The 27,895-nt window shown below is 49.3% G+C and overlaps 1 protein-coding gene across 1 annotated transcript in view; it reads right to left on the reverse strand.

The window, feature by feature from the left end:
• Positions 1 to 27,895, reverse strand: part of RUNX3 (RUNX family transcription factor 3) — an 88,191-nt gene that overhangs the window by 14,472 nt on the left and 45,824 nt on the right. Inside the window, exon 4 of the mRNA XM_053268111.1 lies at positions 5,878 to 6,042. Within this exon, the coding sequence (XP_053124086.1) occupies positions 5,878 to 6,042 (165 nt within the window). The remainder of the gene's footprint in view (positions 1 to 5,877; positions 6,043 to 27,895) is intronic.

Below are 27,895 nucleotides of genomic sequence, written 5' to 3' on the forward strand. Positions count from 1 at the left end.
CCACGCGAGTGCACGGGGCATTCTGGGGAGACCTCCGTGCCGGGGGACTGTTGAAGCCTCCCAGTGGGGAGTCTCCTCGTGAGTCGCCATGGCGTGGAGCCACACCATGGCGACTCACAATCGAAAAAACCGTGTTAGGGGAGCATGCAGCACATGAGCAGGAAAAACTGGGCTAGGCTCCCTTCTCCTGGTCGTGGGAACTGCTTCAATTTCTTTTTTTAAAAAAAAGGTTTTAAATTAAATGTTATTTAAAAAGCTAAAAACTGAGAACAGTAGCCGACAGTGTCAAAGGGAGAGAGGAAGCTGCTTTATACCGAGCCAGACCACTGATCCATCAAACTCAGTATTGTCTGCACTGATTGGCAGCGACTCTCCAAGGTAACAGGCAGGAGTTTCGCCCAGCCCTACCTGGAGATGTTGCCAGGGAGTGAACCTGGGACCTTCTGCATGCAAATCAGATGCTCTTCCACTGAGCTACAGCCTCCTCCCCTTAGGGGAATATCTTACAGGGCCCACATGTGGTCACCTATCCAAATGCAAACCAAGGCAACCCCTGCTTAGCAAAGCGGACAGCTCTTGCTCGCTCCCACCAGACCAGCTCCCCTTTCCTTCATGTCAGGAAGCATCGGCTCTGCCTAGGAGAGCTGCATATCCTCACGGCTGGCACATACCCAGCCCTCCAAAACGCAGCCCGGGTTTGCATTTGGATGGGTGACAACCTGTGAGTGCTGCCTGCTGCAAGAGATTCCACTTAGGGGGCGGGGCCATGGTTCAGGGGAAGAGCATCTGCTCTGCATGCAGAAGGTCCCAGGGGCACCTTCAATCCTGGGCAGCATCCCCAGACCACAGACAATACTGAGCGAGCTGGACCAATGATCTGACTCCCTTGAAAGGCGGGGAGATCTTTGTTGCATCTGATGGCGAACGCAGGGGGCGTGGCTTGGGGCACGCATGATAGAGAGGCCCCCTACAACAATTTTGTCCCTGGGCCCCCGGGGATCTCGCTACACCCCTGGCCCACAACATCTGGCTGCAAACTAGCATGGGCTCATTCCTGGCACAGAATATTGCATGGGAGGAGGCAATGGTAAGGTAAAGTGCCATCGAATCGGTGTCGACTCCTGGTGCCCACAGAGCCCTGTGGTTGTCTTTGGTAGAATACAGGAGGGGTTGACCATTGCCTCTTCCCTCCCACGCAGTATGCAGTGATGCCTTTCAGCATCTTCCTATATCGCTGCTGCCCAATAAAGGTGTTTCCCATAGTCTGAGTAACATACCAGTGGGGATTCGAACCGGCAACCTCGGGCTTGCTAGTCAAGAGGTCCCGCTGCGCCAAACCCCTCCTGTATTCTACCAAAGACAACCACAGGACTCTGTGAACACAGAGTCGACCCCGACTCGACGGCACACTTTACCGTTACCACAAGACCAGCTCTCTTCCCAAGCTCCCTTTCTTGCTGGGAGGTGGGGAGTGCCAAAGGCAAACTTCTCCTTTGGGTGCCCCGAATCCTGGAGCCGGCCTTTGTGGAACCCCTTAAAGCCGGCCTGCTCAACTTAGCCCCCCCCTGCTGTTTTTGAACTACAATTCCCATAACCCCCAGCCACAGTGGCCAATAGGCAGGGATTATGGGAGCTGTAGGCCAACATCTGCAGGAAGGCTGAAGTTGAGCAGGCTGGCCTTAAAGGGTTGGGTTTGGCCAGGCACCGCCAGCTGCTGACCAGCATTCCCAGATGCTGTTGACTACAACTCCCAGCATCCCCAGCCAAGGCCACTGCAGCTGGGGATGATGGGAGTTGCAGGCCAACAACATTTGGGAATCTCTGTTACAGGGAGCACCATGGCTGACCTGTTATCCTGGGTGTACCACTTCACAGGAGTAGCCTGTGAACATCCCCAAAAGCTGAATAAGGGAAACCAAAGCCCCACACACTGAGAAAAGAAGCTGGAGAACCATCCTGGCTTGCCCCTTCCTTTCGAACAGGAACTCAACTTTGGCCCACCAGCTGTTTTTGAACTACAGCTCCCATAATGCCCAGGCACAGGGGCCAATCAGCCAGGGATGAAGGGAGTTGTAGGCCAACATCTGCAGGAGGACTGAATTGCAGCAGCCCTGCTTTAGAAAGGGAGCCTGCAACAGCGCTGAAATATTCACTTTCCTTTCGTGCTCGCTTCGCTTCCTTTGGAAAACCATGTTGCTGCTGCCTAATGGAACAGATGTTTTTAGTCATGAAGGAATGGTTATTTTAAGCATTTGCGAGACCCTTTGGAGACTTCAGAAGCCACTTTGCCAGAGCTCTGTCGGGGCGTCGGGGTAGGTAGGAACGAATGAGCACAAGGGGGCACTGGGGGCACATCCATGGCCCTGCTCCCAGCCTCCGAGCGTGCAGCAATCGGACCTCTTTATTTTATTTTATTTTATTATTTTATTTTTATTTTTACATTTATATCCCACATTTCCTCCAAGGAGCCCAGAGCGGTGTGCATGGTTATGTTTATCCTCACAACAGCCCTGTGAAGGAGGTTAGGCTGAGGGATGTGTAACTAGCCCAGAGTCACCCAGTGAGTTTCATGGCTGGACGGGGAGGATTTGAACTCAGGTCTCCCCAGTCCTGGTCCGACACTCGAACTCACTGCACCACACTGGCTCTTGCCCCACTCCCCGTGCGCTGAGCCCTTCCATCTTCCTCTCCTGCTCTAGTAGCAAGCAAGCCTCTTGTTTTGCCCTCCTGCCCGACAACTGTCTATCCAGATAGGAGGCTAGCCCACAGGACTGGAAACGGGGGCCGGAGACGCAAGCGGCCCAAGTTCAGGAGCTGTGTGTGCTCCCCTTTGTGGGGCCGTCAGAGGCGCAGCAGTCGGGCTGCAGGGCTACATCCAACCCAGCAGTTTTACCCAGGTCTTTAACAAGGTAAGAGGAAAAAGCTGTCCGACCCAGCTGCGCTTAACAGGCAGTGGACTCTTACACACAATCAGACGGGGTGGTGTGCAGCCTGGAAGGGTCATTACCCGACTGGAGACAGACGAGCAGAGTCTCTGGTCGGCTTTGCAAGTTCAGGCACCCCCAGCCACCAGGAGCAGTGCAAGTGTGAAGTCTCTGAGCACTGGGGAAGCCTCCCCAGGAAGCTCCATGCTGCCAGGAGAAGGGAAACCACCTGATGTCATCAGCTTCCCTCTGATTGGTCACAAGAGGGAAGGAGGCGGGGAAAGGTAGGGTAGGAGGAAAGCCCAGCCTGGGTAGGAGAGCCGTGCGCGCCCTTGACTTTGGGTCATGTACTTGCAAACTTAATAGCACAGCAGGGAAATGACTTGCCTAGGGAGCAAGAGGTTGCTGGTTCCAAGCCCCGCTGGTATGTTTCCCAGACTATGGGGAACTCCTCTATCGGGCAGCAGCAATATAGGAAGGTGCTGAAAGGCATCATCTCATACTGCGTGGGAGGAGGCAATGGCCAACCCCTCCTGTATTCTACCAAAGGACACCACAGGGCTCTGTGGTCGCCAGGAGTCGACACCGACTTGAGGACACCACTTTACTTTTACCTTTACTTGTATACTTTAAGGTGGGAGGAGGGGAGAGGGATTGTGCACAAAACATCAGCTGGAAAGGAAAGTTTTGGGGAGGAGACCTGGTCTTTATATTTGTTTGTTTGTTTGTTTGTTGTTAAATTTATATACCACCTTTCATTAAAAACAATCCCAAGGCTTACAAAAGTTAAAAAACATATAATAAAAATGACAATAAAAATATTAAGCTAAAAATATAAAACAAAACTAATTTAAAATCTATAAAATACAAGCATAAAAACTAAACACAGGTAAAAACACACAGAAGCAGCAATAGGACAATCAAGTAAAATCCTGGATAAAAAGCCAAGATTTAACAAGCTTTCTAAAAGCTGTGATGGAGTCCGAGGAGCGAATGGCCACTGGGAGAGCATTCCAAAGTCTGGGGGCAGCAACAGAGAAGGCCCTGTTTTGTGGTTGCAAGCATGACTTGTTCCCTTTGCTAAGCAGGCTCTGCCCTGGTTTGCATTTGAATGGGAGACCACATGTGTTAACTGCTGTAAGATATTCCCTTGAGGGGATGGGGCCACTCTGGGAAGAACATCTGAGGTTCCAGGTTCCCTCCCTGGCATCTCCAGATAGGATTGAGAGGGACCTTCTGCCTGCCACTTTGGAGAAGCCACTGCCAATCTGTGTAGACAATACTGAGCTAGTCTGACTTGGTATATGGCAGCTTCCTATGTTCCTCTTACCTCAGTAACATCCTGGGCACAGAATCTAGATAGGAGGTGCTCATCTCGGACACGTCTTGCACACAATCACTCTGCCCTCTTGCCTTAACATTTGCAAGCATATGAGTGCCGATCAGGAGCACACCCGAGTCTCCTAACAAGACTCAGTGCTTTTTCTATCCTGCCGGCAGTCATGTGAACAACCCTAAAGTGTCGATATGATTACATTCCCGAGGCCTGTTCTTTTGAGCAGAAGCAACACAACCGATCCCAAGGAGCATTGTTTTCCCACACTTTAAACACTTGTTTCCAACTGGATCATGTAAAACAGACCAGTGGCCCAAACCGGTTGTGGGTTGCATCTCATCTGGCTGTAAAAACGAGCCCCCGGAATGGGTTTCTGAGAAGGTTAGCGGTGGGGCGGGTGATTTTACGGTTCATTCCCTGCAGCAAATGTCACTTCTTCTCTTCAAAGGAGCATCTATGAACTGCGTGACCCCTTAGGGAGCCCAGAGGAGGCAGAAGTGAGCTGTTTCTCATAGACCACTCAATGTCTGGAGTTGCTCAGTTATTCTAGCTCAGAGACTAAATCCTCGAGGTGAAAAGGGACGGGGAGGGGAGAGATTTGGCAGCCTGATCCGAGCACAACACCCCAAGAAGAGGAAGAATGCAAAACTCACGGGCCTGCTTTCAAATCAAATACCACACTGGATCTTCACTTTCTGTCAACCTGCTGGGCTCTCCCAGTGTCCTGTTTGTCTACAATGGCAGACTTTCTTTAATAAAGTGTGAGGACTCTTGTTAACTGAGAATAGAGCCACCTTCCAAAGTGGTGATACTCATAGATTTAGGACAGGGAGAGCAACTGGCCCTATCCATGCCCATACACAGTGGCACCACATTCTTCCAGTGGCTGTTGCTGGTGTCGATGTAAACTGCTTTGGGAATTTTGGCTGAACTCTGATTTTAGCTTGGTCTTTGTTTTAATTGTATTATTTTTACATTGTTTTTTTAATTGCACATATATGTCATTAATGCTGTAAGCCGCCCTGAGCATTAGTATACTGAAGGAAGGAAGGAAAAGAAAGAGAGAGGGAGGGAGAGAGAGAGGGGAGTATAACTTGAATCTGTTTCCTTGTAATTGGGGGGTCGCTACTTGGCATGCGAATAGGGCTCTTACAAGTATGTCCCTATTTTTCTTTGTGATGTATATTATGATAATATCTCTACAGGCAGGCTTGGGGAGATGGAAGGGAAGTGAATGCACTAGAGCACACATGTGTGTACATCAAACACTAACAATGAAAGGAAAAAATCCTCCACGTCTCTGCAAGAGACAAAAACAGGGACAGAGATTTACCAGGTGCAATAACAAAGGGATTGACTCTGGTAAATAAGAGCACATGCTCATGCCAACCCCTCCTGCACCACGACTGAGTCACACGCAGCCCAGCTCGCCACATGCCTCAGTCCAGAGCGAGCACTCTTTCTGCAGAAAGTTCCAGATGACGCCAGCGACAGTTGACTCCAGTCAGCCTGCCAGCTTGCTGAGGTCTCCGTCGCCAGCGACGTGGCTCATCCAAGCCTGACCCCAAACCATCTGCAGAGAGGCCTGCTGCGGCAAAACCGAACACGCCCTCTTACCTTGGATCTGACTCTGCGCTTGCGTCCCAAAGTGCCCAGGCGTGCTTAAGGCTCCTCGGGGGTTGGGGGTCGTGGGGTTGACTCTCATGGAATGCCGCAGCCTTTCCAGCTCCCCAAAGCGATCGGGGTAGGATTTTGCTTGCTCTTCAAGCTTCTGTCTGTGCCCTGAAATGTGAAGGAAAAAGTAATTCACTGCAGGGCTCTTTTTAAATGTGCAACCAGACACCAAATGTGCAGGGTTTTGTTTTGTTTTTAAAGTGCAGTTCTAAAATAACCTCTGTGCAGTTCAAAAATTCAAGTATTGAAAAAGCTATATAATGTTAGATCAGGGTTGGACGACTTGGACTCTCCTGCGGTTTCTGGACTACAACTCCCATCACCCACAGCCACAGTGGCCAATAGTGAGGGATTATGGGAGCTGTAGTCCAGGCAGATCTTCAGGAGGGTTGAAATTATGTGTTAGATCAGGAGTTCCCAACTGCTGGTCCTCCAGGTGTTGCTGAACTGTAGTTACAATTTACTGTGGCTGGGGATGATGGGAGTTGTAGTTCGGCAGACTGATAATCATGACAAAGGTGAAGTGAGCCTGGCTACCCCGATCAAGACCACGATCAAGACCCCAGACCCTGATCAAGCATCTCCACTTCTCCCCCTGCCAAAGGAGTTTTCTGCAGACTCCAACTTCAACTTTATTGCTATTACAGCCAACGGCCTCTCACATTACAACAGAACCACACAGAAAACTACACATCTCATCACATCAGTAGCATCAATAGAAACTACAATAGGAACAATACAATAAAAACTACAGCATCGTGCATAAGAAATTTTCAAAAAAATAAAATCTGTTCACCCTCCTAATGTGCTATGCCCACATCTACCCTCTCAACATTTCTTCAGCAGACTCCACTGTTTCTACTACCCACAGTCTGCCCCAATGGATATCACCTTCTTCTGCAATAGTGCTGTCAGATTCCCAGTGCTGAGGATTTTCTCCCACTCTATGTAAGCCACAAAATGTCATGGACTGTGACTCAGAATGTGTGCACAGACAAGAGAAATGCTCAGAGGTGTGTTGTAGTGGCAAATGTGACACGTTATTTCTTGTTTACACAGTCAGACAGGTGTTATTGACTGGTTTGTTTTATCCAGACATCGAGTCCTTCCCAAGGACCTGGGATGCCAGAATTTTATTGTCAATTGTTATAGATATCTTCACAGAATATAGGCTGTTCCCAGTAAAGCTGCTTTTTGTAATTGGCTGATGGTGATTTCTGTGGCCCCTATGGTGTTGAGGTGCTCTTCAAGGTCTTTTGGAACTGCACCCAGGGTGCCAATTACATCATCATCATCATCATCATCATCATCATCATCATCATCATCATCATTATTATTATTATTTTGATTTCTATACCACCCTTCCAAAATGGCTCAGGGCAGTTTACACAGAGAAAAAAACAAGCAAATAAGATGGATTCTTCTCCCCAAAGGGCTCAGATTCTAAAAAAAAAACACAAGATAGACACCAGCAACAGTCACTGGAAGTACTATGCTGGGGGTGGATAGGGCCAGTTACTCTCCCCCTGCTAAATAAAGAGAATCACCACGGTAAAAGGTGCCTCTTTGCCCAGTTAGCAGGGGTGAATCCCCCTCGCATACTCCTGTGCAGCAGCACCCAGCAGAGAAAGTGGACCAATCAAGAAGAGGGGAGACTCAGAAGGGGGGCCACGGCAGGAACGCACACCCCCCCCCGTGCATACTCCCTCCCTCCCTCCCTCCCACCTCTGGCTTCCATAGACCCACTCACTTCACAGTCTATGCAACCGGCCTGCTTTCCTTTGCTAGCTACAGCACACGATATTCCGTATTTACCTGAATCCAAGACTAGGTCTTTTTCCAAGTTCTTTGATGTTAAAAACATCAAAGCAGAGCAAAGAGGCACTTTTAAAAAGTGGTGATTCTTTTGATTTAGCAAGGAGAGAGCAACTGGCCCTCTCCATCCCCAGCACAGCATCCCTCCAGTGGCTGTTGCTGGTGTCTATCTTATGTTTCTTTTTTAGATTGTGAGCCCTTTGGGGACAGGGAGCCATCCTGTTTGTCTTTTTTTTTTAATCTATGTAATCCGCTTTGGGAGCTTCTGTTGAAATACATAAAATACGTGAAATATGTATTTCTGTTGAAATACGTGAAATAAATATACGTATTCGCATTTATATTCATAAAAATCAGGGGGTCATCTTAAATTCAGAATCCCAGGGGTGTAGCTATACTTGAGCAGGTGGTTGCAAAGAACCCGGGCCCCCCAGCTCCTGAGGGCCCCCCAGCTTCACCCCTCCCAATTTTCTTCATTATCTCCCTCACTCTTAGGGGTCGCCAGGTAGAGGGGCGAAAACAGGCCACTCTCCTCTACCTAGGCCCCTGCAGAGTCCTGTTCCATTTGAGTAAATACAGGTTTTACCTGCATTTAATATCTATTTTTAAGGGGCTTGCCTTAAACTCAGAGTTGTCTTCTATGGAGGGAAACACTGTCATGACACAGGATCATAGGAAGCTGCCATATACTGAGTCGGACCATTGGTCTATCTAGCTCAGTATTGTCTTCACAGACTGGCAGCAGCTTCTCCAAGGTTGCAGGCAGGAATCTCTCTCTCAGCCCTATCTTGGAGATGCTGCCAGGGAGGGAACTTGGAACCTGGATGCTCTTCCCAGAGCAGCTCCATCTCCTGAGGGGAATATGATGTCACGGCCCGGCACCTGTTATCCCAAGGACAACAGTCCCTGGGCCCTGAAGTCATTAAACCATGTTGTGGCTGGCAAAGGGAAGCAAGTCAGCCATGGCAACGCAGGGTTGTGGTGGGGTTGCGGAGGCCAGCAGAGGTGTCAGCTGAGCAGCAGCAGGGGAGTTGGGTTTGCAGTGGCAGGGGAGGCCTTTGGTGGAAGTGGCCATGGTGGCAACAGCCCACCATAAATTTTGGATGTGGACTGCTGTCAATGCCTCTATACCACCAATCCATAAGTCGGACCTCGCTACGCTGTTGCCTCGATGGTGCCCAAAACCTACCACCTGAGCTGGCTCCCTCATGGCAAGGTTGCCTCGGACACATTGCTCGCTTGGAGGAAGCCTGGCTAGATCTCTGCAGAGCAGAGGCAGGGCACCAAATACTGCCTCTCCCACTGTGTGTGTCTCCATCTGTTATCGTTTGAGGCTGTGGGGAGCAGCAGGAAGCATCTTGCCACCCCACGGCTACCTCAGGAATCTGCTGCTTGAGGCAACAATCTCACCTCGCCTCATGGAAGGACCGCCCCAGTTACAGACACCCTTGGGTCAAGTCAAGCTTCCCACTCAAGTTGTTGCTTCCCACCCTTCAGCAGGCTGGTTCACACCGGTGCGCCCTGTAACAAGGATGCCTAGACATTGTTGACTACAACTCCCATCATCCCCAGCCAAAGGCCACTGCAGCTAGGGGTGATGGGAGTTGTAGTCAACAAAATCTGGACATCCCTGTTGCAGGGAATGCTGATTCACAGGTGGTCATTCGTCACTTGACAGTTGTGACATCCAAAATAATGTGACAGATTCATAGCACTGGAGGAGGGGACTCCCACAACAACTTGCTACTGAATTTGTTCGCCTCATGTGCACAAACATGTTTGAAATGAAGACAGATACAATTTTGCATTTAGCACAGCCTGACATCATGGCATGAGCATGTCGGGTTGCCCAAATAATAATAATAAGATCTCTATCACCACATCAAACGCATGAAATGCTTTCCATATGGATGGATGGATGTGAATCTGATAATCCAGGCAGTAATAAAAAGCATACTGGTAGTTCGGGGCATTCTGGCGCAGTGCAGAGATACTGAAAAGGCAGCATGGAATGCTGAAAGATGAAATGGGTCCTTCTCCTTGAGAGCTTTGGAAGGCAAGCTGCATATTGACAATGTGAGGCCACTGACAATTTAGAGCCAGTGTGGTGTAGTGGTTAGAGAGTTAGACTAAGACCGGCGAGTCCAGAGTTCAAATCCCCATTCAGCCATGAAGCTCACTGGGTAACTGTATCTCTCAGCCTAACCTACCTCACAGGGTTGTTGTGAGGATAAATATAACCATAACTGCTCTGGGTTTCTTGAAGAAAAAGCAGGATATCAATGTGAAAACAAACGATCAAACAAAAATGTAAGAAAAGCCCTTCTTGACTGGAATCAAAGTCCATAAAGTCTAGCATCTAGACATTTCAAAAGACGTCCACAGGGCTGCATGAGAAGCTCGTATGCATGGGGAGAACATGTCCCTTTCCCCAGTCATCACAAAAGCAGTGGGTGGGTTCTCAGAAATTCAAGAGCTGGCCAGCAGGTGGTGCTATGAAAAGTGTGCGAGGTCCTAACTCAGCATATAGCAAGAGAGTAAAATTGCACTTGGAAGGAGCAATGAAGCCTACACAAATCTATGGACTGTGAGCAAGGCAGATTTGGGAGCTTATGCAGAACCCTTCAAAATCCTGCATTTTATGGCCGTCTGGAAAACCCCTACATAAAATCAGAAGTCATCTGTTGAAAGAAGCACCCAGCCAAGGCTGTGAGTTGTACTGGCTACATCTGATATCCCTGCAGTTCATGCCATGAAGCTTCATTTCGATATTGGCTCTTCCCTGCACTAATTTATTTGTGATTCTCCTGTGTGAGAACGTGTGTTACACTTCATAATTAGCTCATCTACAATGCATGATGATCACAGCTGTGTGGAGGCAGGGAGCGGCTGTTGTTGATACACGCACCTTAAGTAATTAAATTAACATACCGCTTTCAAGCCTTATCTGTCAGCATACTAACGCTGCATTACATATTCAAATAATCAGTTGGGGCAATTTCCTTCCAGTAAGCCACAAGGCCTCCATTTCCAATAGCAGAGTTTCAAAAAGGGCTCTGTATTGAGAAGGCATGACCTCCACAGTGCAGTTTAACCAACTGATCCCAGATGGGATTGGGTCCCAAAACAGATATTTGCCCATGATAACCCTACTGGATTTTAATCAAGAGGCCTGTTCACACAATCCTTTGAATCTAGGGTTAGTGTGGGTGACCAACATCGAAGTGATTCTGTGACCCTATGCCAAAGTGGGAATCTCGGTCCATAAACCACCTTGCCATGAGTTCACACAATGACTTCCATGTTGCTAACCCACATTAAACCTAGATTCAACTGGTTGTGTGAACTGGCCTACGTTGTGTTAAGAACGGGCCATTATTTTCCAAAAATTAATTAGAGAGACTTCCATAATTTTATCATTGTTTAGGTTTTGTATGAGATATTCTGAGCATGTCCCCATAACAGTGATGCCTAATTCACACATTATGTTCACTGCAATGTATACAGTCTGTGTACAATTTACACAAATACAGTAGTATGTTCAATGGCCCTTGAACTTAATACAGTAGTATGTTCAATGGCCCTTAAACTGCCCCAGCGTAACTCATGGAATGGAATGTTCATGTATTCAGAAGACAGTTAACAGGCAACCAGATGGGTGACGCGAATGGACCTCAGTGGTGAGAAGGAGGTGGGATAGGTGGTCTTGCACAAAAAGACTGGGAAATATCTCAACCTGAAGAATACTCAATACACTCAAACATACTCAAATATTAGGCTTCCTATGTATCCCCTGCATTTGAGGGAGCCCTGTACCCAGATTCACTTTTAAAATCAATGCATGAACAGTCGTTCACACAAACACATGTACATGTGTGCAGACACCTGTATGCATGCACAATGCCACATCAGAGCAGGCTGAAGCCCATCACCTAATCTGCAGCAGAGCGGTTGGTGTTACTGGAAATGCCGCTGATCACAACCATTACAGACAACAGGAACTTTAATCTGCAGAGTTGTCTGTTTTGAGGGGAATGGAGCCAGCTATGTTCTTCTGGGCGGATGAAAGCCACCACAACTCCAGTGTTACCCACAAAGCATAGCAGCCCGCCCCGGACCCACAGAGAGACCCACAGAACTTGATGTGAGGAGCAGCAGAGAGGCAGGAAGCCTGCAGATGGCGCTGTAAGACAAACTACAACTCGTGCAGTGCATTGAATACACACACATTAAATAAAACTACAACTCGTGCAGTGCATTGAATACACACACAATAAATATAAATTAAAAATACTGGGCTCAATCCAGAGATGATTTCCATGGAAAGGGAGTAGCCACTCATGGCTGACACCAGATGTGACTAGTGAAACACCGGACTCTGCATTAGTCCTTGTGCCCAGTGGCATCCATCCTGTTAGGGTTGAGGTGCTCTGTGCGACTTTCTGGATTGGTTCCTTTTTCCTTGCAGAGAGGGGTGGGTGGGGCTGGGAGAGACCCGCCGCTGCCAGTCAGTGCAGACAATACTGAGCTAGGTGGACCAAGGTCTGACTCTATAAGGCAGCTTCCTATGTACGTATGTTCCAGTCTCTGTGCATCAATCTGCTATCAACAGCACAAGCACGGGGGAGTGTGGATCAACTGGCAACTCTGTTAATTAGTAAGGGGCAATTGTAATGGTTTGGGCTTAGAGCAGTGTTCCCTGTAACAGGGATAACATTGACTACAAGGGAATCAAAGTCCATGCTAACCCCTGCTAACTTGGCAAAGAGGCACCTTTTTAGTGTGGTGATTCTCTGTATTTAGCAGGGGGAGAGGAACTGGCCCTATCCACCCCCAGCACAGGACCTCCAGTGACTGTTGCTGGTGTCTATCTGATGTTTCTTTTTAGATTGTGAGCCCTTTGGGGTCCAGGGATCCATCCAACTTATTTATTTGTTATTTCTCTGTGTAAACTGTCTTGATCCATTTTTGGAAGGGCGGTACAGAAATCGAATGAATGAATGAATGAATAATACAACCCCCAGCATCCCCAACCAAAGGCCACTGCAGCTGGGGATGCTGGGACTTGTAGTCAACAATAGCTGGAATTCCCTGTTAACAAGGAACACGGGCCACGAGTTAAGTCATTTTGGTTCCCTTGTGTCACAGTAATATGGAATGGAAAATAAAATATTAAAGAGGGCTCTTTCCTTCTAATAATGTAAGCTGTATGACACTGCCTGCAAAAGATAAACAAGGCAACTAGGTGGAAGTTTTGGTGATGTACCAATTTATTTGAATGTAATCCCCCAAGGTTTAATCAACTAGGAATGGCCAGTTCAGCTGACAGCACTAACTTGAAAAAAATTAAGCCACATGAAAAGCAATCCTTGCCAACTTCAAATACCTGCTGATTGCGGCCAGCCACACTCCCACGATACCTGGAGCACCTCCCCGGGAGCCTCTTCCGAGGAGGGTTACCATAGGGCCTCATTTCCCCCGGACACGTCTTCTTTTCCACGGAAGAGAGGAATGGCCTTGAAGAAAGGCAACCTGTCCGGTATTTGCCTACCGTCTTTGAGCCCGTGGCCAAGTCTAGCAGTTCCTAGAGGCCAGGGGCACAAGCCTAATCAAGGAAGCTGGCCAGTAGGCCTGGCTACCTTTGTACCAGCAGCCTGGGCCACTCTGGCAAGGGAGGCCAGTTCTACCCACTGTGCACAGGACCCCCTTGGAGATGGTCTCCATTACGCCAGTGGCCACATCTACTAGATGAACAGAAGGTGGGGGATTGAGATAGGATGCATCCATTCCCCCATTTTGAGCACATAATTTTATTGATTAGTCAAATGACCATACCAAACAACTAAATGTAAAGTGTGCTGTCAAGTCGATTCCGACTCCTGGGGCCCACAGAGCCCTGTGCTTTTCTTTGGTAGAATACAGGAGGGGTTGACCATTGCCTCCTCCCGCGCAATATGAGATGATGCCTTTCAGCATCTTCCTATATCGCTGTTTCCCGATATAGTACCAGTGGGGATTTGAACCAGCAACCTTCTGCTTGTTAGCCACTTAAGATGACCACCAAACAACTACAGATTTAAAAACAAAGCAAACATAAAACAGTAAGTTAAATCTAGAAGGAACCATATCAAATCACCACACAGGTCTGAAAACAGGGCAGAAATAAAACAGGATTAAACCCATTGGGACCATATCGAGAGACCTTGGGACTATAAACAAGGCAGATGCAAGATATAAAATTTAAACCTAGAAATGACCATATCAAAAGACCAGGGGCTTAAAGCAAAGAAGGCGATAAGACATGATATTTTACTTCTAGAGAGAACTGAGGGAGAGGAATAAACCCTGAAGAAAGCCAATGCTAGAAAATCACACCACCAAAATATTAAATGGACAAAATCAAAAGGCAGAAATGGGGACAGGATAGGTACCAGAAAATGGACAGTTGGGGCATATATTTTCACACAATCAAACTTTTTGAGTCATAACTCATCCCCTGCTAACTTGGCAAAGAGGCACCTTTTAACGTGGTGATTCTCTTTATTGAGCAGGGGGAGAGTAACTGGCTCTATCCACCCCCAGCACAGTACCATCAGTGACTGTTGCTGGTGTCTATCTTATGTTTCCTTTTAGTTTGTGAGCCCTTTGCGGACAGGGATCCATCTTATTTATGTATTATTTCTCTGTGTAAACTGCCCTGAGCCATTTTTTGAAGGTGGATATAGAAATTGAATAATAATAATATTAGTGATGATGATGATGATGATGGTAAAGTGTGCCTTCGATTCTGATTCGTGCCAACCGTTGCGAACTTCTGACACAGACACCCACCCACCTCTTCAACGCTTTGTTGTTTTTCTCCGCTCCCCCCCCGGCTTCCTCCAACCACATCAGCATGCTCACCTAGACACAAACCCACCACCTCTTGATCAGTGTGCACCACAAGTGCAGGACAGGAGATCAGCAAGGATGGACGTGACTCTCCTGCTGTACTGCTGGGGATGTGATGCTTTGGGGTGCAACACAGAACAAAGAGGCTCGCTGCTTGCAGTCATGAAAGATCCACGGAATACACAGAAGGGGTGTTCTCCCTGATACCTTGGCAAATTTCAGTGTGCATTAATGAGTCTCTGTTTCCCAATCCCCGCGAGTTTTAATGTTCTGATGGGACTGCTCTATTTGGTGCGGACCAAGGTAGTATGATACCTGAGGCGAGTTCCCAAACGCTGCCTTGCCTCACACCTCTGCTGGGGCAGCCCCCTTGCAGAACCAACTCTTCTAAGTATTAAGAGTGGCGTAAGGGGCGGGGAAGAGGGCAGGCAGCCATCAGCCTCCTCACCTCTCCCCTCTTCTCCTTGTGCTTCTTGTAGGTTTTGCGGGGAGTGAGGCGAGGCACCGTCTGCAAAGCTTGCCAGGGTCAGGGCGGTCCCAAAGTGTTGCTCTGAGAACAGCGACGGGGGGCATCTTGCTGCCTTGATTCCCCCCCCCAACAAGCTGCCTGCGGCAACAGCCTCACCTTGCCTCATGAATGGGCCGCCTCCGTGTTCTATGTACTTATTCCTTTGTGGCAGTTTCTGTATCACTCTGCTAATGATTTCAGAAACTACCAGGGAATCACACAGGCAGCTGCCATATACTGAGTCACCATTGGTCCATCCAACTCAGTATTGTCTACCCAGACGGGCAGCGGCTTCTCCAAGGTTGCAGGCAGGAGTCTCTCTCAGCCTTATCTTGGAGATGCTGCCAGGGAGGGGACTTGGAACCTTCTGCTCTTCCCAGAGCAGCTCCATCCCCTGAGGTGAATCTCTTACAGTGCTCACACATGTAGCCTCCCATTCATATGCAAACCAGAGTGGACCCTGCTTAGCAAAGGGGACAATTCAAGCTTGCAACCACAAAACCAGCTCTCTTCACAATTTCCATGCTTACCCCTCCTCGTGGAAATATCAGAGATTTATCTTCAGTGCTCGCAGTGTCGGGAAGACAGATGGCTAATATTTTTCCAGGGCCTGGATATGTAGCCTATCTCTAGACAGCTATTGAAACCATTAACGGACAACCAATTTTGTTTTCATTTGGTGGTGGTATCTTACATTCTTGGTTTGCCAAAGGAGTGCACAACTAGGAATGTAAGAAGCCTGTTGAGTAAAGCTGCAAAGTTGCAGGAGAAAGGTGGAGATACCACTGCACTCTCTGAGGGTTGTCAATTTTTTTCACTGACCCTGTTGTTCTGCCTTTAGCAGCAGCCTGACAAAAAGAAGTGACAGGATGTCCAGCTACTGCTACAGGTACAGCGTTTACCAGTACAAACGCTGGCTCCCTTACACCTGCCAGATCCTGGATACTTCCTGCCAATCAGAGTAGACCATACTGGGCTAGTTGGATCAATGGGCTGATTAGGCATAAAGCAGTTTCACAAAGCAGTTTCCTGCGCAGGGTGGGGGTCAGACTAGAAGACCTCCAAGGGACCCTCCAAGGGCTCCTCCAGCTCTAACATACTAGGCGAATTCTCACAACTGGTAAAATGAGGGTAGGAGGTGGGCTACTCAGATCTGCATGATTGTCAGAACCCACAATTTCCCCTCCAGCCCCCAGGTTGCTGCCATTATACCACGTTGCGGTCAGCAAGGGGAACCAAAAGAAAACAAAACCCTCTCTGGAGTCAGCAATATGTTAGAGCATATTAAAAAAGAAGCCAAATATTATATATGAATACTTGAATAGAATAGAAATAAAACTGTACAGTTTAAGAACACTGTCCAACTATGCAAAGAATTATAAAACTGGATCAGTAAAAATACGACCATGAATCTCAATAAAACTAATACAAAATGAGATACTCAGGCTCCTCCTTCCTATCTGCATAAGGAATCTTCACTGCCCAATCACCACTGTGCTTCTGCTCACGAACTCTCGCGAGAGCTGCCACGCACAGGATTAGCTACGAGTATGCCTTAGAGAATTATATATAGAGACAGTTCATATCAGAATTGCTGATTAAATGGGAGAAGTGTGGATGACTGTTCCCAGTATTGTGCTTTAGCTGGAAGACGAAGCATCACATTGTGATTTTGCCAGCATCTGATCACTTGCGTCAGTAGTGTAGGGAGGCCAGCGGTGGCCCCGGTTCAGCCCGCCGCCAGAGGCCCCCCTAGCCACACCCCCTGCACCTGATGTCAGGCACAGGGGGTGTGGCGGGGGCACGAGGTGCGGCCCCTGAGCGCGGTGGCCCGAGTTCTTTGACTCTACCCCGACTCCCGCGTTGTTGCCAGAGGCGTTTCGATGCTATCAAGTCTTCTTCGGAAGGCAATCGTCTACTTTGAGCCTCCACCCAACCTAAGGATTGGACGTCTGTGGGAACCAAGCCAGCCGCATTGGCGAGTGGGGGCTGCAGAAGCCAGCAGCGGACAATCAGCGGTAATGGTGGCGGTGGGTGAGCAAGGACCAAAGGGGCAAGTGGTGAGTAGCGGTGGGGTGGGGGCCCCAGTGGCAGTAGTGGCCTGCTCAAACATTGAGGCCCCAGCCGCCGCCAGTGTCACTACACCACTGCCGCTGCTGCTAATGAATTTATGCAAACAATCAAGATCCCATGGCAGCACATGACAAAAGGTCATCAGTCGCCCTCTGGGCACTTGCTGAATTATAATGAGGGTGTATTTTTGGAGGGCACTGAAAAGCCACGAGATCTTCATTCTGTCTGCTGAGCAGCACATTTGACTGCTTTGAGTAGCAGGGTTCCCAAGCTTGGGCCCTCAGCAGAGTTCCCTATTAGAGGGATTACCAGATATTGTTGACTACAACTCCCATAACCCTCAAAAGCCTTTGACTGGGGATTACAGGAGTTGTAGTCAACAACATCTGGGAATCCCTCTTACAGGGAACACTGGTCCTCAGATGCTGTTGGACTACAACTCCCATCATCCCCAGCCATGCATACAAGCATGCTCCAAATGGAATGCATACTTAGCACATGGGCCTTTTTAGCTTATTTAAAAAAATGGTGAAGGGGAGACATGATAGAGGTTTTTTAAATTATGCAGAGAGTAGAGAGAGTGGACAGAGATAAATTTATGCTCCCCCTCTCACAACACTAGAACCAGGGGTCACCCCATGAAACTGAAGGTCGGGCAATTTAGGACCGACAAAAGGAAGTAATTTTTCACACAGCGCATGATTAATCTGTGGAATTCTCTGCCACTGGATGTGGTGACAGCCACCAGATTGGATGGCTTCAAGAGGGGCTTAGACAAATTCATGGAGGACGGGTCTATCAGTGGCTACTAGTCTGGTGTCTATGGGCCACCTCTAGCCTCAGAGGCACGATGCCTCTCAATACCAGTGGCAGGGGAGCAACAGCAAGAGAGAGGGCATGCCCTCACCTCTTGCCTGTGGGCTTCGGGTGGATCACTGTGTGAAACAGGATGCTGGACTAGATGGACTTAGGCCTGATCCAGCAGGGCTGCTCTGATGTCCCCAGGGTTCTAGATCACTGAAGCAGCTGAGCCAAGCTCATACCCTCCGACATTTTGCAGACAAAAATAGGCACACGTTTGTGTCAACCAATTCTCATACAAGGATGGTTGCCCAAAGATGGGGCTGTAGCTCAGTGGTAGCTGAGTGGCAGAGAACCTGCTTTGCATGCAGAAGGTCCCAGGTTCAATCCCGAGCATTTCCAGAGAGAGAACTTGGAGAAGCCTTGGAGAAGCCGCTGCCAGTCAGTGTGGACAATACGGGGCTAGAGGGACCCATGGCCTGACTTGGTATAAGTCCACTCCCTGTGTTCACCAACTCCCCATTCGCTTCTGCACACGTCTGACGTCTGGATTCCCTCTGTTTTGTGCTGAGCACTGCCTAGTTCCTTAGCACTGTGCCATGCAGGTGCACTAGAGACAGGATCCATCCAGCCACAAACCTTTGGAGACTGAATTTCTAGAGACAACCAGGCAGGGAGCTGAATCCTGGAAAATGTCAATTCTAGCAACTCATGTGGGGCAAAAAATGGAACAAGGCATCCCTGAAAGGCAAGACAGGGGACAAAAGAGGGACGGCAATTTATTAGGGACAGAGTCCAGAAAATAGGGAGTATCTCTGATAAACAGGGCCAGTTGGAGTCTGCCTTATACCAAGTCTGCCCAGTATTGTCTACCCAGACTGGCAGCGGCTTCTCCCAGGTTGCAGGCAGGAGGCTCTTTCAGCCCTCTCTTGGAGATGCTGCCAGGGAGCGAACCTGGAGCCTTCTTTATGCAACACAGATGCTGTAGGGAATGTACTGAGACAAATGACAGGGAAACCCCACTGAAAAGTCCTGGTTCTTTCCAAAATGACCATGGGATGCACTGAATTGCCATTTGGAAATCCCACGCATTCCTATGGCCCTTTGGAAGGAGGAACAGAAGAAGCTGCCATATACTGAGTCAGACCCTTGGTCCATCTAGCTCAGTATTGTCTTCACAGACAGGCAGCGGCTTCTCGAAGGTTGCAGGCAGGAATCTCTCTCAGCCCTATTTTGGAGATGCTGCCAGGGAGGGAACTGGGAACCTTCTGCATGCAAGTATGCAGATGCTCTTCCAAGAGTGGCCCCACCCCCTAAGGGGAATGTCTGAAAGGGCTCGCATTTTAGCAAAGGGGACAATTCATGCTTGCTATCACAAGATCGGGATCCAGCTCCCTTGAGAAGTCCATAATGCTGGGGAAAGTGGAAGGAAAGAGAAGACGAGGACGACCAGCAGCAAGGTGGATGGACTCAGTTACAACAGCAATGGATGCCCCACTGAGAGACCAGAAAGCAGGGGCATAACAAGGCTGGAGTGGGCCCAGAGACAAAATGTTAAAATGGGCGCCTCGCTGATACACACACACACACACACACACACACACACACACACACACACACACACACTTCACAATATATAGTCATGTGACTTGCCTCTGGGGGGCCCCTCGAGGCGTGGGGGCCCCCAGGCAGCCGCCTCCCCTTGCCTAATAGTAGTTACGCCCCTGCCAGAAAGGCCAAGTTGAAGGCAGATCATCCTGGAGAGAATCTATCTATGTGGTCGCTAAGAGTCGACACTGACTTGACGGCACTCAATCCATCAATCAACCACCACAAGACCAACTCTCTTCTCCAGCCTTCTGTTCCAAAAGAAGCCTTCCTTGAAAATCAGCGTGTTGGAGAAGCACTCTGTTTCCAGCAGCAGAGAGAACCTTTCCCTCTCTAAACAGCACGCCCCCCTCCCGCTGCCACCGACCCCTGGCTGCAGATGTGCAAGGGCTGGACCAGATTTCCCCCTAAGAAGGGGCTCCATTTCAGGGGAGAGGAGAGAGGGACAGAAGCATCCCAGCCAGCAGGCCTTCCGATGAGTCTGCCCTACAGCTCTTCTTCTTCGAGGGCACAATCTACATCTGCCAAGAGTGGCAGGGTCTGGGAGGAGGAGGGGCCAGGAAGGACCCAGGACCATTGGCCCTCCTGCTTCTGGAAAGGATCGCTTACTTCAGGGCTGTGGGGCACACACATCCCTGGTTTCCAACCTAGTTTGCACGATTGCAGTGATCTTCACTATTTTTCAAGGGGAAAGGGCACTTTGGCTGAAACCTTCAATGGGAGATCCGCTTCCCACACTGTGCTGACCTCTGCACAGCTCAGTGCTTTCCTCAGTGCTGGGAGGGCCCTTGAAAGGAGACGGAGCCCCGCTCTTCAGAGCTCTGGGAGGGCCTGTGCATCCTTTCCAAGATGGTTCAGGGGCTCAGGATGCTTCCAGTTCCTTTAAAGGAGCCCCCCCACCGGGGCGTAGCTAGGGGAGAGGGGGCCCGTATTCATCCCTCTCTCTGGTGGCCCCTCAGAGTGAGGGAGATGATGGAGAAAATAGGGAGGGGGGAGCTGGGGGGCCCTCCGGAGCTGGCCCCCCCCAGGTTCTTTACACCCTTATCTTCCAGTGCTCACACTTCTAGTCTCCCATTCAAATGCAACCAGGGCAGACTCTGCTTAGCTAATGGGACAAGTCATGCTTGCCACCACAAGACCAGCTCTCCTCTCCATTGATGTGCTCTGTGTAACACTGAAGCTTGCCTGCATAAAAGCAAAGTGGACTTGATCCCTTAGGGGGCCTGAGGACACTGTGTTCAGATTGGGGCCTTGATAAACCAGTGCTAAATGTTCCTAGTCTAGGCAAGCCGTAACTGAATTAAAGCACCACAGGCTGCGAACATGACCGAGCTGAGAAAAATCCTCTAGTTTTCCACTTTTTTTGTTTCTTGAGTCTGCTGGCAATTTGCCTCCTCCCATTTATGGACGGGGGAGAGTAATGAATGAACACATGCCCCATTTAACTTAATTGTTTGACCCTTATGTAAATCATATTTCTTCGAGGTAATTGAAACATGTTTCTTTTTTCCCTTAAAAAAAAAAGAACTTAATATTAAGAAAGCCCTAAAGAACTGCTCTTTGTTACCAGTAATTACTGAGGAGTCAGAAATTTGGCCAGACTTGATAATTGTTGTTTCTGGAGGGAGGGGAAAAATTCCCAAGCTAGCAAAGAAACAGCCAGGCCCTACATATTATTAAACTAGAGATTTCATGAGAGTTCCAGGAACTGGAGCCGTTAAGGCCTGAAAGTAATATTAAAACTGGCCAATGAACGGATCTCATGCCGTTTGCTGCTACTGGTGAAGATACTGAAGACATCCACACCCCTACAAGCTTTTCAGGACTATGCAGACCCCCCGCCCCGCCCAAAGTCACCTTAAGTGGTACAGCAGGGAAATGCTTGACTAACAAGCAGAAAGTTGCCGGTTCGAATCCCCGCTGCTACTATATTGGGCAGCAGAGATATAGGAAGATGCTGAAAGCCATCATCTCATACTGCGTGGGAGGAGGCAATGGTCAACCCCTCCTGTATTCTACCAAAGACAACCACAGGGCTCTGTGGGCGCCAGGAGTCAACACCGATTCGACCGCACACTTTACCTTTATATCAGTGGCAGCCGGTGCGGGTGGCGTGAGGGGGTGAGAGGTACTTTTAAAAGCCTTTACCAGCAATACAGCAGGCATCTGGAATCCATGGGGAGCAGCAGCGTTCTGCCCAGTATCCCTGCCCCGCCTATGGCACTCCCCTGGCCTCTGCGCATGTGCAAGATCTTGCTGACCATGTGGAGTGCCATGTGAGTGCAGTAGGCAGGACAGGCGCAGTGACGAATGCCACACGGGGTGTCTCTGCTCCCCAGAACTTTCAGGTGCCAGTGGTATCGCCAGTAAATATATTTCAAGGATCCCCGCACCATGCACACACACACCCCTGGCTGCCACCGGGTTATATCTATATTTACTGGAAAAGAAAAAGACTTTTGAATTTAAGACACACACACACACGATTTCTAACATCTCAAAGAACTTGGGGGGAAAACTAGTCTTGGATTCAGAGTGGTGGGGGAGGATTAGAATCTTGGGTAGGGAGCATGATATGGATGCAGCATGCCTCCAACCTTTCCACCTTTCCTGAGCTGGCAGAGAACCATGAATCCATGAGAGCACAGCTGGTGTCTTTCTCCTCTCTCTCTCTTTTTTTTTGCCCTCCAGCCCTAAGGTTCACAGTGATTTCTCTTATCACTTATCAGCTCCTCCGTCTTATCTATCAGAATGTACAAGCAGATAATGCAAGAATGATGCTATTACAGGGAAGCCATGATCAGACAGAGTCGGTTGATGTCTTTGGTAAAACAATGCCACACACAGGGATGTGCGCAGCCGGGTTGATCCACGGCAAGCCGCATGGGTGGTTCCATTCTCAACACCCCCTGGAGTGGAGGAGAGCTCTAGGGCAGCCTTTTTGTCGGGTCAGCAGACCTAGGCTCCTGCCTGTGACTAACTGCTGGCCAACCCATGTACAGGTTGAGCAGGTGGGAAGCAAGCATGGACACAGAGCGTATTTGTGCTCAAATTACAGGGGGTTTCGGCAGGGACAGCCCTGCTGCCTCTTGTGATGGCTCCCTTCGCAATTCTAGGCACATAGGAAGCTGCCATATACTGAGTCAGACCCTTGGCCCATCTAGCTCAGTATTGCCTACCCAGACTGGCAGCGGCTTCTCCGAGGTTGCAGGCAGGAACAGGGGCGCAGCAAGGTTGGAGTGGGCCCAGAGACAAGATTTTAAAATGCACCCCCTCACTGAAGCTCAGCTCATGAAGGAAAGAAATACTAAATGAGACTGAATAGTGGTAACAAAAAGCATACACACACACACACACACACACACACACACACACACACACCCCTACCTATGTGCCACAACAGAACATCATCCTATATTATTTTCAAAAAGGTTTTGTAAATTGTGGACAATGCAAGTCATTTAATGGTACTAGAGAAAGACATGCTGTTCTGGTAGCTCCAGGTCTTAACACTCACAACAGTTTTGGAGGATGCATACAACTGAAGGAAGCCCGGGCGGGTGCGTGGCTGGGGAGTCAGTCTTGTGACTTGCTTCTGGGGGCCCCCCAAGGCAGTGGGCCCCCAGACAACTGTCTCCCCTTGCCCTATTATACTTACGCCCCTGCGCAGGAATCTCTCTCAGCCCTATCTTGGAGATGCTGCCAGGGAGGGAACTTGGAACCTTCTGCATGCAAGTAGGCAGATTCTCTTCCCAGAGCAGCCCCATCCCTTAAGGGGAATATCTTTCATTGCTCGCACATGTCTCCCATTCAAATGTAAACCAGGGCAGACCCTGCTTAGCAAAGGGGACAATTCATGCTTGCTCCCACAAGTCAAGCTCTGCTCCCACAGACCAGTTCTCCATCATTCTGATTACCAAGTTCCTAATGCAGTGACAGCATTAATTGCCCGTCTGACTATTAACGGACGATCCGCACCAAGCAGAAGCAAATTATCTTGGAAGGTTAGAAGTGGCTTTTCAATGACCCATGGACTTCAAGGAGTGGAGGTGCACATATTCACTCAGACAAATCATTTGCAAGGGTGTGTTGATGACACCATTCCAGGTTCCTGACTGGGATTTCAGAACAGCCGGTGACTGCAGGGTGGCCTCTGAATACACTTCCGGCGTGCCAAACCTCCCAGGTTTCTATCCTCTATAAAGAACTGTCAGTAAGAAAAGTATTCTCCCATCATGGCATCAGAGAGAACTTAATATCTGGACAGGAAAATGATGGGTGATGGAAGGGGCTAGATGGTGTTCCGGTGTGTCGACTTTTTGCACCAACGATCCTAAAGACCACTAGGAGCATTGGGAGTAGAGATTGTGAGTAAGGGTCTCCCTAACAGTTCTACCTGTCTCTGCTCTATGACCCCTGACCCGACTCTTCCGCACTTCCTGTGTGCTGAGTCACAATCCTTCCTTTCCTCCTAGAGAGCAGATGGAAACATCTCTCTCCCTCCTTACCAATTAGGGTTAGGTCTTTCCTATCCAAGTGTACTTAACCAATAAATACTTAATATTTAGTTCCTCAAAAATCTCCATATCTTTTCTCTAAAGAGCTGTGACAACTAAACCATCCTCTGCTACCTACTCTGCAACTGGAGTGTGTGCTCTCTTCCTTAGTGCTCTGCTGAGTTACCTACTGGGGGTAAAAATTAACGACCCCCAACAAGGTGCACCTAGGTAATTTTGAAGCCAGGACCTAAAGTAAGGTTGCCATATTCTGGCAACTCTAACCTAAAGGCCTTTGCAGGCCCCCCTCCCACTGCAAGTTAAGTATGGTTTCTTAACACGTCGGTTCTTGAGGGCACAAACCACACCACCCACGACAGACTAAAGAGGATTTGGGGGGTCCCAGGGGATGTGGAGGCCTTGGACTTCGGCCCTGAAGTCCAGGGGTAGAAGCACCTCTGCCTACAACGACACTTGGCCGGGGACATGATGGACCTGTAGCCAGCTGGGCTATCACGCCCATTGCAGAAGAATCCTGCCTTGATCACATTTCCACACCTGATCAGGAACGAGGGAGAAGGGCAGCCTCCTCCTCGCCAGCTGGCAGCAGCCTCACACAAGCCCCATCGCAGAGCCCGAGGGCACTTGTGTGGCTGAGCTTAATGGCTTTGACGCCTGTTGGAAATCGGCTCGGAGGATCAATGGAGCGGGCATGTCTCCAGCTTGCCTCGCTTGTTCTCTTTGCTAGCCTTTCGCAACCGCCCCGGGGCACTGGCTTTCCAAGAAGTGGGCCAACCCAAGGCTGCCTCCTGAAAGATCTCCCCAGCAGTCATTCCCCCCGCTGTGGTTTGGGCTGCTGAAGTCTCTGCATTGCTCCTTCCTCTCTCTCGAGGGATGGCTCTGCTTGGCATGCAGAAGGTCCCGGGTTCGACACCTGGCAGCATCTCCAGGAAGGGCTGAGAGAAATGCCTGCCTGGAGCCCTAGAGAGACGCTACCAGCCAGAGTAGACAATACTGGATGGACCAATGGTCTGACTCAGTAGGCAGCAGCTCCCTTCCCTAAGGCTTGCCACTGTACTCCTCACAGTGCTTATCTTGCCTCAGTCTCTGCTCACAATGTTTGACTGGTAACTTCATCGACTGGTAACTTCAGCCCTATTCACACATGATGTTCAACACCCGTTCTGTTTATATACAGGATACACAGGTACAGTTATTCACATGTTATGTTGAACTCAGGCACTTCCTATCTGTACCATGCATTAAGGGACCTCTAGGCAGGTACAGTAATCTACTCAAAGTATGTATGTGTGCACAGACTTCTGAACATAGGCACAACGTAATAGGCGCTTGCACACGATCAGAAGGGGATGATTTGGGGCAGGTGATCATAGAGTGTGCTGTGCAGAGTGGCACATTCACAGATCACAGCCCCTCCAGCTGCAGTGCTCTCTTAAAGACATGGCAGCCCACTGCCAAGACCCACAAATGGAACAGACAGCAGGCACACGATCCACAAACCCAGATACACAGGGTTAGAAGCAGGGCAATCTGGTTTGGAACAGTCTGGGCTTGGAGTTTTTGCCCTGGTTCACACGTGCATGCAAATCTGGGTTAGTTGCCGACAACCCAGGTTTGGGTGATTGTGTGTAGCGGCTTCATGTCTGAACAGGGCTTTGGAGAGAGGTCTCCATTTGGAGCCAAACGAGCAGTGCGAAGAGCCTAAAGGGGGTCTGCGGGGAGAGTGGGTTTGACCCGCTCTCCCCATCGATGATCGCTTAGTTGTCCCTGGGTGGCCAGATCAGCTACCCAGATGATTACCGGCTCCGTCATGGAGCTGGTGCAAGTGGCAGGGTGTGGGGGGCCTCCTGTCCCCCGGAAGTCCCTGAAAGCACCATGCAAGTGCACAGTTGCCCGTCAGGGGGGTAGTCATGAGTTGGTGTGGTGCGAAGCCACGCCACAATGACACACAATCACTGAACCTGCCTTTCGGGTGCCCTCATGCCCAAAATCTGGGTGAAGAGGAGGGCTGCCCAGGACAGAGGGTTTGCCGCTGCGCCTCTGCCAGGAGCCTCTTGGGCTCCTGTTGGTCCTCACACGTGGCTAAGGTTGGGCTGGGCTTCCCTAGCCCGATTGTAGCCGTGTGTGAGAACAGCCTCTATGTCTTAGAATGGGCCTTTGCTTCATTTATTTGCTTGGCTTTGACAGAGACCAAAGTCGGATTCCAATGAGCCCCACTGCACATATACTCCACACGGAATCCCTGTTCAGACATGACACTGCACATGACTACCAGTGTCTGTACTGGTGCTCATGTTGTGGTGTCGGGGAGCAGGGGACTCTTGGGAGTGAAGCTTTTCATTTCATTTCATTTCATTTATGTATTTATTGTCTGATTTCTATACTGCCTTTCATAACATTATCCCAAGGCAGTTTGCAAAAGTTAATATAATAAAATTCCATAAAAGCACATTCACATATTAAAATCAACTAGTGGGCCTGGGCACAGAGCATCTGTGCCTCTAGCTGGCCCGCCTGCGCTGCGGACAGGCCCGCCGCCTTGCCTCCGCGGCCCGCACAGCCAGGCAATTATCCTGGGTGCGCCAGGACCAATCAGGCGCTCCCGCAGCCCAGCCAATCAGCTGGGCTGCCGGGATGCATTTTTCCTGGGCACACCCAGGAGATACAGATAGATAGATAGATAGATAGATAGATAGATAGATAGATAGATAGATAGATAGATATGGATATAGATATAGATATAGATATAGATATAGATATAGATATAGATATATATGGCTTTTGATGCTTTGACGCCTGTATAAATATAGATTAAAAACATACAACCGCCATAAAACCAAAATGGAACGGCTTGAAAGGAGAGGCCAGTAGTGTTTTCGTTGTTGTTTAAAAAAGCAGCCTCAGACGCCAGAGAACAGACACCCGCAAGGAGATCATTCCTGAGCCTGGGGGCAACAACAGAGAAGGCCCTGCCCCGCATTGAGAGCCAGCGTGGTGTGGTGGTTAGAGTGCTGGACTAGGAGCGGGGAGACGCGAGTTCAAATCCCCATTCAGCCATGAAACTAGCTGGGTGACTCTGGGCCAATCACTTCTCTCTCAGCCTAACCTACTTCACAGGGTTGTCGTGAAAGAGAAACTCAAGTGTGTAGTACACCTCTCTGGGCTCCTTGGAGGAAGAGCGGGATATAAATGTAATAAATAAATAAGTAAATAAAATAGAAAAATTCATGGCAGCCGAGCCTCCCTCGGTGCTGGCACACAGAGCAGAGCCCCCTCCGTTGACCTTGTTTGCACAAGGTTCACCCCCACCCCCATTTCTCAACACCAGGCTTCTGCAGGTCACTGATCCGAGGTGAAGTGGTTTATTGGGCACCTGGGATAGAAAGCCGGAGCATTCCCTCTTCTTGTGCACAGGTTCTGAGCAAAACCACGACGAGGGATGAGGATGTCAGCTGAGTCTGCCAACGTTGCCCGCAACTGGCATCCAATCCTCTTGTTTTGAATGTCCCTCTGCATCGGAATCATCACACACACACACACACACACACACACACACACACACACACACACCCCTTTCGTTTGGATGCAGAAGAGTGGGCAAAGCTGCAGAAGCTGCTAACCACAAGGCGATGCTCTGATTCCTTGGCAATGGGTGTGGTATGAGAACCAAGATAGACAGGACAAGATACCGAGGGTGTGGGCAGCTGGAATTGAGGTGTGTCTGCCTGGTCGCTATATTACTGCACGG

Source organism: Hemicordylus capensis, chromosome 7 (genome assembly GCF_027244095.1).
Source record: "Hemicordylus capensis ecotype Gifberg chromosome 7, rHemCap1.1.pri, whole genome shotgun sequence".
Taxonomy (NCBI): Eukaryota; Metazoa; Chordata; class Lepidosauria; order Squamata; family Cordylidae; genus Hemicordylus; species Hemicordylus capensis.